This window comes from Schistocerca americana, chromosome 11 (genome assembly GCF_021461395.2).
Source record: "Schistocerca americana isolate TAMUIC-IGC-003095 chromosome 11, iqSchAmer2.1, whole genome shotgun sequence".
NCBI classification, from domain to species: domain Eukaryota; kingdom Metazoa; phylum Arthropoda; class Insecta; order Orthoptera; family Acrididae; genus Schistocerca; species Schistocerca americana.
The window spans coordinates 167,947,405-167,961,506 of record NC_060129.1 but is presented as its reverse complement, the minus strand read 5'-3'; the positions used below and the strand labels follow the sequence as shown (position 1 = coordinate 167,961,506).

The following is a 14,102-nucleotide window of genomic DNA, read 5'->3' as shown; positions in this document are numbered from 1 at the left end:
AATTCCAATCCCAAAGAAAGCAGGTGCTGACAGATGTGAAAATTACCGAACTATAGCTGCAAAATACTAACGCAAATTCTTTACAGATGATTGCGAAAACTGGTAGAAGCTGACCTCGGCGAAGATCAGTTTGGATTCCGCAGAAATGTTGGAACACGTGAGGCAATACTGACCCTACAACTTATCTTAGAAAATAGATTAAGGAAAGGCAAACCTACATTTCTAGCATTTTTAGACTTAGAGAAAACTTTTGACAATGTTGACTGGAATACTCTCTTTCAAATTCTAAAGGCGGCAATGGTAAAATACAGAGAGCGAAAGGCTATTTACAATTTGTACAGAAACCAGATGGCAGTTATAAAAGTCGAGGGACATGAAAGGGAAGCAGCGGTTGGGAAGGGAGTGAGACAGCGTTGTAGCCTGTCCCCGATGTTACTCAATCTGTATATTGAACAAGCAGCGAAAGAAACAAAAGAAGAAGTTGGAGTAGGTATTAAAGTCCACGGAAAAGGAATAAAAACTTTGAGGTTCACCGATGACATTGTAATTCTGTCAGAGACAGTAAAGGACTTGGAAGGGCAGTTGAACGGAATGGACAGTGTCTTGAAAGGAGGATATAAGATGAACATCAACAAAAGCAAAACGAGGATAATGGAATGTAGTCGAATTAAGTCGGGTGATGCTGAAGGAATTAGATTAGGAAATGAGACACTTAAAGTAGTAAAGGAGTTTTGCTATTTGGGGAGCAAAATAACTGATGATGGTCGAAGTATAGAAGATATAAAATGTAGACTGGCAATGGCAAGGAAAGCGTTTCTGAAGAAGAGAAATTTGTTAACATCGAGTATAGATTTAAGTGTCAGGAAGTCGTTTCTGAAAGTATCGTATGGAGTGTAGTCATGTATGGAAGTGAAACATGGACGATAAATAGTTTGGACAAGAAGAGAATAGAAGCTTTCGAAATGTGGTGCTACAGAAGAATGCTGAAGATTAGATGGGTAGATCACATAACTAATGAGGAGGTATTGAATAGGATTGGGGAGAAGAGGAGTTTGTGGCACAACTTGACAAGAAGAAGGGAACAGTTGGTAGGACATGTTCTGAGGCATCAAGGGGTCACAAATTTAGCATTGGAGGGCAGCGTGGAGGGTAAAAATCGTAGAGGGAGATCAAGAGATGAATACACTAAGCAGATTCAGAAGGATGTAGGTTGCAGTAGGTACTTGGAGATGAATAAGCTTGCACAGGATAGAGTAGCATGGAGAGCTGCATCAAACCAGTCTCAGGACTGAAGACAACAATAACAACAATTACTTTGAATGTAATTTTTTAAATTTCTAATCCTTTGGCCTGTCATTTTATCCAGCATATTAACTATTTCATTTACTCTTATTTGGTCTTCCATTCTTTTGTCATTCGAAATCTTTGTGCATGTGATTTTACTTACGAGGGTCACTCCAAAAGAAATGCACACTACTTTTCTAATAATACAGTTTTCATTCTGCATGTGTGAAAGTTTTACACTGTGTAGATATATCCTTCCCACTTGTTTTCAAACTTAGTCCAACCTGTTCCCGTGTGTGGCACCGTCACAGCAAGTCTTCAAGATGGCTGCTACACTTGACGTTCGTCAGAAGCAATGTGCTGTCACAGAATTTCTGTGCTGTGAAAACGAGACAGTGGGAAACATCCACAAGAGGTTGAAAAAGGTGTACAGAGATGCCGCTGTCGATCGCAGATCAGTTAGTCAGTGGGCAAGCAGGTTACGTGACGAAAGCGGGCACGGCAATATTGAGGATTGTTCTCGTAGCGGCAGGCCTCGTACTGCACACACTTCAGACAGTGTGCAGAGTATTAATGAATTGGTGACTGCTGACAGATGCATCACAGTGAACGAATTGGTACGCTATGTTGGGATAGGGGAAGGAAGTGTTTGCAGAATACTGAAAGTGTTGACGTTAAAAAAGGTTTGTGCCAGGTGGGTTCCCAGGATGTTGACAGTGGCTCACAAAGAAACAAGAAAAACAGTATGCAGCGAACTTTTGGAACAGTGCGAGAATGGTGGAGATGAATTTCTCGGAAGAATTGTGGCAGGTGATGAAACATGGCTCCATCATTTTTCACCAGAGACGAAGAGGGGAGTGGCATCGTGCAAATTCACCTGAGAAAAAAAAATTCAAAACCACATATTCTGCTGGAAAAGTTACGGCTACGGTGTTCTTCCATTCCGATGGACTCTTGCTTGTGGACACCGTGCCAAGTGGAAGCACCATAAATTCTGATGCATATGTGACAACTGAATCGTGTTCCGCGGCATCGGCAAAAGCAGGATGTTTTGCCGTTGCACGACAATGCACGGCCCATGTCAGTCGAAAAACCATGGAAGTGATCACAAAACTTGGATGGACAACACGGAAACACCCGCCTTACAGTCGTGACCTGGCTCCGTGTGACTATCATCTCTTTGGGAAACTGAAAGACACTCTTCGTGGAACAAGGTTTGAAGATGACAACTCCCTTGTACATGCTGCCAAACAGTGGCTCCAACAGGTCGGTCCAGAATTTTACCATGCGGGTATACAGGCGCTGGTTCCAAGATGGCGTAAGGCAGTTGAGAGGGATGGAAATTATGTGGAGAAATGAAAATATTGTTCCTAAACGATGTATCTACACACTGTAAAACTTTCAAATAGGAAGAATAAAAGATGGATTTTTTAAAAAAATAGTGTGCATTTCTTTTGGTGTGATCCTCATATTTTTATTTATTACCTCTGACATAATTTCTTCCATTTTTTTCATAAAATGAAAACATAAAATATTTTCATCCATGATACATTCATTAATTCTGTTCCTCATGTTGCTCGAATCTTTGTTTGGTTTGTAATAGTATTTGTTTAAATCTTTCTCTGCATTACTTTGTCCACAGTGTAACAAGAACTTTGTTATGAATGTCTGTATGATGATTTCCACCCAACAAAAAATAATTTTTGACACTACCGCACAGCCAATATAAACAGATTATTTCCTTTCTTCCCTTCTAGCCACCAGACTGGCATTTTCAAACATTTAAGTATTGTGATACATAAAAAAAAAGATTAAAATCACATGAACAAAGATACCAATTGTCTTCCCCCCACCCCCACCCCCACCCCCCTCCCCGGACAAAACAAAAGCAAATGAAATAGTGGATACAATGATTAACTTACACCTTGGACCAGAAATTTAGATATTTATATTTAAACCAATTAACTGAATAAAAATTATTACGAAAGTAATCTCAATAAAGATTTGAAAATAAAAAGGAAAGTTTGAAGCACATGACAAGATTCGAACCCACAACCTTCTGTACATCAGAAATGTCTCAACCAGACCACCACAATGCCTCTCTGTATAAAGTTGTACTTTCTCATGCCCTAGAATATCATAGAAATTCCAAATTTTTTTCTGACTATCATTCGCAATGAAGGGCCCATCAGAGTGAATGTCTGCAGGGTGTGATACCTGGGACCCTCACCTACACCACCATATAGACTGTTTCAAAGTGTCTGCCTCACACCGGAGGACTTCTCTGTGTTACAGGTTTTGTTGCTAGGAGCAGTAGTAAACTCAGTTTCAACTGACCTATGTTTTACATAGTCATAATATGTATGTTAACTAAAACTTTGTATATGTGAACTAAAATCTTTGACAATGTCCAAAACCTGACTGTTGTAGGGACGGCAAACAAACAAATTCAGAAATAAATAAAAAATAAATGTGAAAATAAAATAAAATTAGAATACTGAAACTAATAACATATTTTAGTTTTCCTCAATCACGTGACTGTATTTTAATTCACTTGACAGCTCCTGCCCACAGCAATCAGTTTTGTTTTCATTTGACACGATAGCTGTAAACGGAAACACAGCTCACGTGGAGACTACCTCCTCCCCACTACTACAACTCAGACTGCTCTGTGCATGAGCAAATCTGGTAGCTTGGGCATGCCGGAGAAATTGCTTGTTGCTGCTCATACAGCTAAACAGCCACTATTCAAGTACCCAGGAGCAGAAGAAGGTACTGCTCTTAAGCGACTGAACTGCACGTGTGCCCACTGGCAACTGCTCAAATGAACCTAATGCAAACAGTTGTGACGTCATGCTCATCGGAAGCAGTTTGTCGTCTTCACCCTAAAGCCTTTGACGCATTCTGCTTTTGGCTGACACACACGTGTACACTGCGTTTCATTTCTGTAAATGGTGCGTTTCCTTTGTAACTTAAATTATATATTGGTTTTATCCCTCTAGTTTATGTTTTATTGCTGTAGTATTATTCTGCAGTAGTGGGATGCAGTAAAATTCTTTGTTAAGGTATCAATTTTTGCCAGTCAGAATTACAAAAATTTAACTGAAAACAAGAGCAACAAAAAATTTTCAGAATTCTAAAAAAATTCCCGGATTTTTGCTGGTTTTCTCCCACATGAACAAATTCCCGGATTTTTCACGGATTTCCCAATTTTCCCGTGGCATATACACAGTGACGAATTGTATACAGGGTGTTTACATAGACAAGGAAAAAAAATTCCCGGATTCCCAGTTGAAAATACACTTTCTCCCAGATGGAAAAAAAACTTTTTCCGTGTTAAGTGACAGTATACTTTTCCTCGGCACTGTAAAACTTATCAATCCTTTGACGGTTTATGGTTTTATATACCGACGTAGAATTTCCCCGGCACTTTAGAAAATTAAACTCAGGGGGAAAAAACCACGTTTTGGAAAGATCTTTGATGTGCAGCAACATGCACACTGCATATTTTGTGTTACGAAAGTATAAATTCGAATTCAACCAAACACCGCATGTTACTTTCCGAAGCATTGAAATCGAGATTGCGACGCGCTTTTGTAAGCCAGTCACGGCTCCTGTCACGTGATCTCACCAGCTGATGACAGCATAGGACAAGTGATGTAGTCAGCCAATAGCAAGATCACACTTAAGTAGCGTGAACACACAAATAAGAAAAGTTAATGGTTTAAATTAATATACATACTGTTGCTACAAGAAAAGCACAGCTTTCACATATAATATTGGTCTCTAAGATTAATAAGTCGCTAGAGAAGCTAAGCTTCCACATATAATATTGATCTTTTTTGCGTGTGTTACACTTTAAGATACGTAACACAAATGTGCCAGTAAAATTTTTAATAACGACGTAAATGTCTGATTGTCTGGACTCAAAATTCTTCTAGGTGGTCATCGCCAAAGAGTTGATTTTTGAATGAGAGTCAAACGCTCTGTGATTTAAGAAATTTATCTTACATTCTCACATATAGTTCATCTTACATAAAAGGAAATTTACTTTGAAAGTAATGCATTTCAAACCACCATCCGCAATATTTTCCCGTCACCTGTTAGAAATAGGTTCGTTTCAGCAGTTGCCAGAGAGCGCCAGATAACAGGCGGCACTGCACTTGTGCAGCTATGATGAGGCAGGACGCCCGTATGTTAGTACACGTAAAACATTAAAAGATCTTGCATTAAAATGAATCTAGTGCAAACAGCTGTCATGTCACGCTTATTGGAGGCAATTTGTTGTTACGAAGCATTGTAGAGTCTTCCTAAAGCCTATGACACAGTCTGCTGTTGGCAGATGCTTGTATGAGCACTGTGTTTTGTTGTTGTACATGGCGCATTTCCTTTCCGACTTAAGTTTTATTTTCGTTTTTTTTTTTTTTTTTCCCTCTCTCGTTCATGTTTTGTTACTGCAGTATTATTCTGCAGAAGTGGGATACAGTAATATTCTTTGTTAGAGTATTGTTTCTTACCAGTTAAAATCACGAAAATTTAACTGAAAACTAAAACAATGAAAAATTCTCAGAATCCTAAAAAATTCCCAGCTTTATCCCGGTTTTCTCCCGGATGAAAAAATTCCCGGGTTTTTCCCGGATCTCCTGGGTTGTATACACCCTGTGTATAAGATTCCTGAAAACCATGCATGACCTGTATTTATCCATTCTATTTTGATGCCAACAGTTTTCCTACACCACATCAGCAAGGTAATGTTTTGAGTTTTTGTTGCTCCCATTGTTCTTATCCACCCCCTGCAGCTGATTACTTTTTGATCAAATTTTATGAGCAAAACCACTCTGGATACTCATCAAATAATGTTTTGAAACTGGTTCTCAGATATCAATAATAATGTGCTTACTTTGTGCTGTCAGCTCCTTTGGTTGCTGATGCAGATGCCTGCAACAGTTGAAAATGCCATTTCAGTAAAACGCAGTGCTTAACAATTGAGCTGTATACACGTAAGACCAAATAAATAAATATGTATTTCACACAATTTAGATAACTGCAAGCATGCAAATGATAAACACTGCAATATACTAAACGACTCTTCAGCACCTAGCATCATCTAGAAAATAATATGACAAGCAAAGGAAGAGAAATTTCATGTTATGCTGCACCTCAAACACATCCAGGCTGGTATCTGCTGTGCTCACCTGAGAAGGTTCCGTCTTCACCGTCACAAATACGAAGTCCTGCAAAACAAAATATCTAATATCTATTTCAAATTGCTGAGTTAGTTCTAAGGCTTCACATGCCATTTGGCTATTTATAAAATTATTCTCAACCTCAGTCACTTTTTCTCTCTGGTATTCCTTCGCACTACAGATTTTGGCAGCAAGCTGCCACTATCTGGTGCTTTGCAACAGTAAAATAAAATTTAATTGCAGATACTTTTGGAGTGTGAAGCGATATATCAAGTCAGATTACATACCAATTTTTTTTCCATTTTTTCTGAATTATCCCTGTCTGGTACACGGAGCACAAGAACAAACATACCACTATCACATTGTAACATTACGAGTCAAGACAGCTGTAACGGAACTAGAATAGCGTAAAGTTATCATTAAAAACGCACGCCGCGCGATTTGTTATGATTTGGTCGGTCATAATAGTAGTAACATGCTTTTGAATACAATTAAAATATAACGGCGATACCTGCTTAGCGTTATTGGAAATAATATGTAATAAATTAATGAGTAAGGTAGCCGATCCTATATGAAGAGGTAAAATTGGGCATATTAAGGTGTTTTGCTTTATATCGACTAAGCCGATGATACGGCGTCTTTTTTTTCCGTTTACTCTTAGAAGAAAAAAAAAGAAAATAAGTAACGAAGTGCTAATTGTGCGTTGTGAAAAATATAGGGGCGAATTTTAAATAGCTACAGTGTATAATCAGATTAACAAATGGACATTCAGTTACGCGAAATAGCCGACAGTGAAGTGTGGTCATTAAATTGAGTACACCTACAGGGCGGTCAATTCCAGGAGAAGTCTATTCGCGTCTCACGAGGCACGCGGTATTGAGACCGTTTTTTTTTTTATTGTATCACGGACAGCGGACTTCAATTTATAAAAAGGAGAAAAGCTGTATCATTATCATTGACTGTTGGTGTTATGCAACCAAAACTGTTCATAGAAGGGTTTCGGTGAATGAGTGGTGAATGCGAAATGAAACTGTGAACGAAGTTATGTTAAATAAAGCAGAAGAGACAAGACAGTTTGGTCGTATCTGTTATTATTCCATAAACCGTAACATTTATTCTCGTTGTACGAAGCCTTTATAGACGATCGTTATGACAATTTGCTTTGAAAGGATCTCGTTACGAGTTAAGTTTTGGGGACCTGGTCAACAGGGGATAGTTCGTAGATCTTAACTACTGCAGCTATTCTGGAATCAGGTGTTACCGTGACCGTTGTGTGTTGTCTATGGCTTAAGGTCATCATATCTCATGCTCTAAGATTGACGCGCCTTTCCTCTTGGTATAACGGTGTCTCACGGTAACCACGACAATGCCGACGGCGAAGGAAGATACGGTAGAGCATCACTATCATTTGTGCAGTGTTGCTTCTCTTCCTATACATTATCCTGGTTATTTACTTAAGGAAATGTGATTTTCCACAATATCAGTCTCTCTTGAATTTCCATGAACTCTCTGCCTCCTGTTATACTCAGCAATAAAAAACCAATGAACAATTATGTCCTTTTTATATTCCTCAATCATTCAAATTTCAATTTCTGTAACTCAGTTTGAGGTGTTATAAAGCATGCACTTTGAACATTGGTTAATTGCGGCTAATTGCTGGGTTGAATGTGAACAGTAAGGGCAGTACCACAACTGTACCAATGGGAAGAGCCCACATTTGACACCTTTATTGCAAACAATCAAAACAGGAATATGAAGCTCTGAAATCAGGAGGAAAGTGAGCAGTATTGTTCGATATCAAGTTTACCTGCCTTCAAAAAGAAGGAAGGAATATTGGATTTAACGCCCCATTGAAATAGAGGTCGTTAGCGATGGAGCACAAGCTCGAATTGTGTCGAGAATGTGGAAGGAAATCGGCCATATCCTTTAAAGGAACCATTCTGGCACTCGCTTCAAGCGATTTAGAGAAATCCCGGAAAAATTAGAAGTGGATGGTTGGATGGGGGTTTGAAACGCTGTTCTTCCGAATGCAAGTCCAGTGTGGTAACCACTGTGTCACCTCACTCAGTACATACATGCCATCAACTATCAATTAAAATTATGTTAAAAATTAGTAATCAAAGAAGGACCTACAAAGTTGAGGCAAGCAACAATAAACATAATGGAAGTTGCAATTGCCATCCCCAAATTGCTGTTCAACAATGTAGGCCTGTGCTGTGATAGTAGCACACAAAACAACAAGGGGTGTAAGCCCCTCCACGAAAAACGTGACCACACTGTAACACCACCGCCTCTGAATTTTACTGTCGGCACTACACAGGCTGGCATTTGCCATACCCACAACACCCTGCCATCTAATCACCGCACTGTGTACTGTGATTCGTCACTCCACACAATGTTTTTCCACAGTTCAATCGTCCAATGTTTACGCTCCTTTCACCGAGTGAGGTGCCGTTTGGAATTTACTGCCGTGATGTGTGGCTCGTGAGCAGCCGCTCGACTGTGAAATCCAAGTTTTCTCAACTCCCACCTAGCTGTGATAGTACTTGCAGTGGATCCTGCTGCAGTTTGGAATTCGTGTGTGATGGTCTGGATAGATGTCTGCCTCTTACACATTATGACCCTCACCAACTGTCGGCAGTATCTGTTAGTCAACAGATGAGGTTGGCTTGTAAGCTTTTGTGATGTACATGTCACTTCACATTTCCACTTCACTGTCACATCGGAAACAGTGGACTTAGGGATGTTTAGGAGTGTGGAAATCTCGCATACAGACGTATGACACGAGTGACACCCAATCACCTGACCACGTTCGGTCCACAGAGCGCCCCATTCTGCTCTCCCACGATGTCTAATGACTACTGAGGTTGCTGATATGGATTATCTGGCAGTAGGTGGCAGTACAATGAACCTAATATGAAAAACGTATGTTTTTGGAGGTGTCCAGATACTTTTGATCACATAGTGTATGTCGACAGCTGATATTAAGTGAGCAATGACTGAACCGCAACAGACGATGCATTCTGTAACCTCGAATTTAACCTTGTGTCCTAACCTGGTCACAACCTCGGGATGTGCAATGTATCTGACGCAACAGTGGTCAACTACCTGCCGCATAACTAAAATCACAAACAGTTCATGACAGTTAAAGGCAACACCTATGATCAAATTGCGACAGAAAAAAAAAAAAAAAAAAAAAAAAAAATCAGCACTAGAAACACACTGTAATTTCTCGCTATCATTCATTGGTTACCTGAGACTTTCCTAACACTGGCTACACGAGTTGCCACAATCAAAACCAATGATCAGTTCTGTTTGGCACCTCGCTGGAGTTTATTGGCAACACAGGCAGATTCAAATGATAAAAGAATCATAGGAAGTAAAGGAAGTGCAAATAAGAAAGTCAATATGATGATGGAAATGTCACAGCAAAGAATTAGAAATAAAAAATTACATTTAAAACAATAAATTGAATAAAAATAATAATCAAACTCTTTTGATTACATTTGACAAGTGAAGGGTCACTAGATTTGACGAGCTTCAAATCTACTATCTTCTACACGCCAGGTTTCCACGCTAGCCATTGTGCTATGCCACAACACTGGGTTAGGCAGCTTTATTTACAATTGTAGCACCTCTGTCACAACTACGAATTGCAGCCTTCAAAAATTTGGCTTCACCCAATGTCGTGTGGCACTTACCGTATTTACTCGAATCTAAGCCGCACTTTTTTTCCGGTTTTTGTAATCCAAAAAACCGCCTGCGGCTTAGAATCGAGTGCAAAGCAAGTGGAAGTTCTGAAAAATGTTGGTAGGTGCCGCCACAACTAACTTCCGCCGTCGAATATATGTAGCACTACACAGGCATGCTTTGTAGGCACAAAGATAAATACTGGCACCAAAACCTCTGCGTCAGTAAAAAAAAAAAAAAAAAAAAAAAAAAAAAAAAAAAAAAAAAAAAAAAAAAGAGAGATGAGTTTTTTTTTCTCCACCCCGAGTTTCGACCACTGCATTTTCATACATTATCCAACGAAGTAAATACAAATTCCGTATTTTTCATCTTCGAATGTAGCAGAATTTCAATGTACTACGAAAATCCGACTGGCCAGACTGTTTGGGATGTTTGTCAATATGACCAACTCTACATTCTGAATTTCTTCCTACCTGTGAGAAGAGATGGTTGCTAATAGGAACCTGATGAAATGTGAATCGCATACAGTATTCTCTTCACCATAAGAATAATACGAATATAAACATTTTGCCATGTATTCTTTCGTGTTTGCTGCTATCTCATTTAAATCCTGTCTGCCTAATAAACTACGAAACTAGGGTGAGACAATAGCAAACGCAGAAGAATATACGTATCGTGTCAGGTTTATATTCGTATTATTCTTATGCCTAATAGTGATACAGTCAAAAATGAAGCACGGCAACTGACTAGATTTTTAGTTACACACGCAGCACACACGAATAACGTTATTCGTGTGTGCTGCGTGTGTAATTAAGATGATGAGGTTGAAAGTGACGTCCATTGACTGGAATAGCACTCACATAGTGCATATTGAAAAGTGTATTGAGCTTGCGCTCGAAAACATAAACGCACGAATATTTCGTCAGGCAGAACTACACAGCTCTGCAGCAAACGAATAACAAAAACAAAACTAGGTCCAACTTAGAATGCTTGTAACTGACATCTGAAGATGGATTTGTAAAGAAAAATCTGAAACCGGTTATGGTCTGAAGATAATAAACCTTTTTAAACCATACATGTGGCTGGCAGCTGTTTTTTATAAATTATAAACCTTAGTACAAAAGCCACGTTTCTCAACATGTCGACTTTCGACAAAATAGCGGTAACTTCACTGTCCGTCACTCCCACCATACTATCCCTCCCCCTCCCCACCCCAGCCTCCTCCTTACCCCCACCCAGGCGCCACTCCCATCATGCACTGGTGCTGCTGTTTGCAGTGTGGTCTCAGCTCTCTGAGACTGCAGGTGTGTGTGGTGTGTGCATGTGTGTGTGTACTGCTGACAAAGGCCTTCATGGCCGAAAGCTATAATTGTGTGAATCTTTTTGTTGTGCCTATCGCGACTCGGCATCTCCACTATATGGCGAGTAGCAACTTTTCTTCTCTGGTATTGTTACTTATGTAACATAAGCTGCTGTGCGTAATTATGTTAACTGTACTTGCGACATTGAAAATGTATCTCGTGTGGAAGTATTCAGTAGCGCTTGGTTATTGCTGTGTATGATGTGTGTGTATTTCATTAGCACTTTGTGTGGGGGGAGGGGGAGGGAGCAGTGATGGGGGATTGTTGGGGTTATCACGTGTGACGATATGAAGTAAAGTGCCAGACCCACAATTTGGGATCCAAACACATCAAGAAATATTGCAAGACTAGGAATTGGAAGTGAACTGATCAATTGTTGTGACAGTCTGGCAACAGCGAACGGTTTGGGCGTTATGTGGAGCACTCTGATTGGAGGGAAACAGGTGAAGTGTCCACTATTAAGTAATTTTTATCATACAACAGTATCAATAAGAAATGTAGAGGGACAGAAAAATTTATGTACTCTAGACACGACAATGTAGACAGGATTGCTGACAGTTCTTCTTAAATGATAGTAAATGGAGCCTACCCTGCTACAATGAAGTGATATCTGGCTTCAAATACCCCTATTTCGGACAGCTCGTCCTCCGCGTGTCTTTTCATTCCGTCCGAATCACCAATCCCCAGTGACAGGGTAGCACTGCTGACGAACTGTGATGTGTTTCTTGCCACCTGTTTGAAGACTTCAACTACGACGCTGCAGCCTGTCGGCGGGCTCCGTCATTCCGTCCGTACTGTTGCTCACAATAACATGCAACCGTGACATGTAGAAGAGACACGCCTCTGGTGGAGAGCCTAGGCGATTGACTGCACGGTACCGTCATCTACTCACCAGTTCGGCGCCCAATTGCTGCCTTCTGGTCTGTACGTGTGTGCCGAGGGAGCTCCAGACTGCGCGTCCTCCACAAAGTGCGGACTTCTGAGTTCACTGCAGTGGGTATGCTCGCCACCACATGGGGACCAGCTGCCACCCCCACAATGCTTTACTGTCAGGCAGGGTGTCCGACCAGCTACATCTACATCTACATTTACACTCCGCAAGCCACCCAACGGTGTGTGGTGGAGAGCACTTTACGTGCCGCTGTCATTACCTCCCTTTTCTGTTCCAGTCGTGTATGGTTCGTGGGAAGAACGACTGTCTGAAAGCCTCCGTGTGCACTCGAATCTCTCTAATTTTACATTCGTGATCTCCTCGGGAAGTATAAGTAGGGGGAAGCAATATATTCGATACCTCATCCAGAAACGCACCCTCTCGAAACCTGGCGAGCAAGCTACACCGCGATGCAGAGCGCCTCTCTTGCAGAGTCTGCCACTCGAGTTTGCCAAACATCTCCGTAACGCTATCACGCCTACCAAATAACCCTGTGACGAAACGCGCCGCTCTTCTTTGGATCTTCTCTATCTCCTCCGTCAACCCGATCTAGTACGGATCCCACACTGATGAGCAATACTCGAGTGCGCGATCGTAAATTATAACTTTGCGGAAGTCAAAGTACCATTACAGCACTACCGTGTCCAGCATTCCTCGCCGACACCCGGGTGAGCAGCCTGGCCCGTTTCCCGAGTACCGGGGAAGACAATATTCATTGTAACAAACACCTCAATAAAATGTTATTTCAGAAATTGCCGCTTCTCTGGTGCCTTCGGGTGTAAGTCTGAAACATTCACCAGCCCTCGGAGTTCGGCCTCCGACACTTGTAATGTCGTCGACTCACCTGTCCGACTTCGACGCTCACAGATTTCCTGACCTGAGGGGAGACCGTTACACCTACATTATGGACACAGATGCTATTATCTGCAATTTAGTTATATTTCATTTATTTAGGTAGTACTGTCATTTTACGTTGATGACTCATGCTTTGTTTATTTGTTGTAATATCTTTGCAATTTTCAAGCTGCTACGATAGTTTCGTTATTCCTGCTGTGCTGTTAATCATGGCTGCTCCACTGTCTATTTGCACCAAAGAAGAGCAACGTGTGGTCAGAAGATGTATCGGGGGGGGGGGGGGGGGGGGGCCAAAAATCATCAGACTTTCATTACAGTACGGAACAGTGCTTTCCCACAACGGAGTGTCTATGACTGGACTGAAAAATTCTGAAATGGTCGTACAAGTGTTATGCAAGATGAAGGAGCCGGACGACCGTTTACCACCACAAATGATTCTTAGACAGACAATTAACTACTGACGAAGTGGAACATTGTCTGCAAATTCTGCCTACGAAATCATCCACAAGAGACTTGAGTTTCATAAAGTTTGTGCCAGATGGGTCCCAAAACAACTCACACAGTTGCATAAACACAGGCACTTGGACAACTGCAAAAAACATTTGAATCACTATGGTACTGAAGGGGAAAACTTCTTAGACAGGATCATTACTGGTGACAAAACATGGATCCATCATTACAAGCCAGAAAGTAAACAGCAGAGTATGGAACGGAAACATCAAAATTTGCCATGCAAGAAAAAGTTCGAGACCCAACCGTCGACAGGAAAACTGATGCTTACGGTTTTTTGGGACG

The 14,102-nt window shown here is 40.8% G+C and overlaps 1 protein-coding gene across 1 annotated transcript in view; it reads right to left on the bottom strand.

The window, feature by feature from the left end:
- LOC124554026 overlaps positions 1–14,102 on the bottom strand; it is a 182,602-nt gene that overhangs the window by 53,215 nt on the left and 115,285 nt on the right. The window contains exons 6-7 of the mRNA XM_047128052.1: positions 6,480–6,518; positions 6,185–6,222 (exon numbers count right to left, since the gene is read on the bottom strand). Of these exons, the coding sequence (XP_046984008.1) occupies positions 6,185–6,222; positions 6,480–6,518 (77 nt within the window). The remainder of the gene's footprint in view (positions 1–6,184; positions 6,223–6,479; positions 6,519–14,102) is intronic.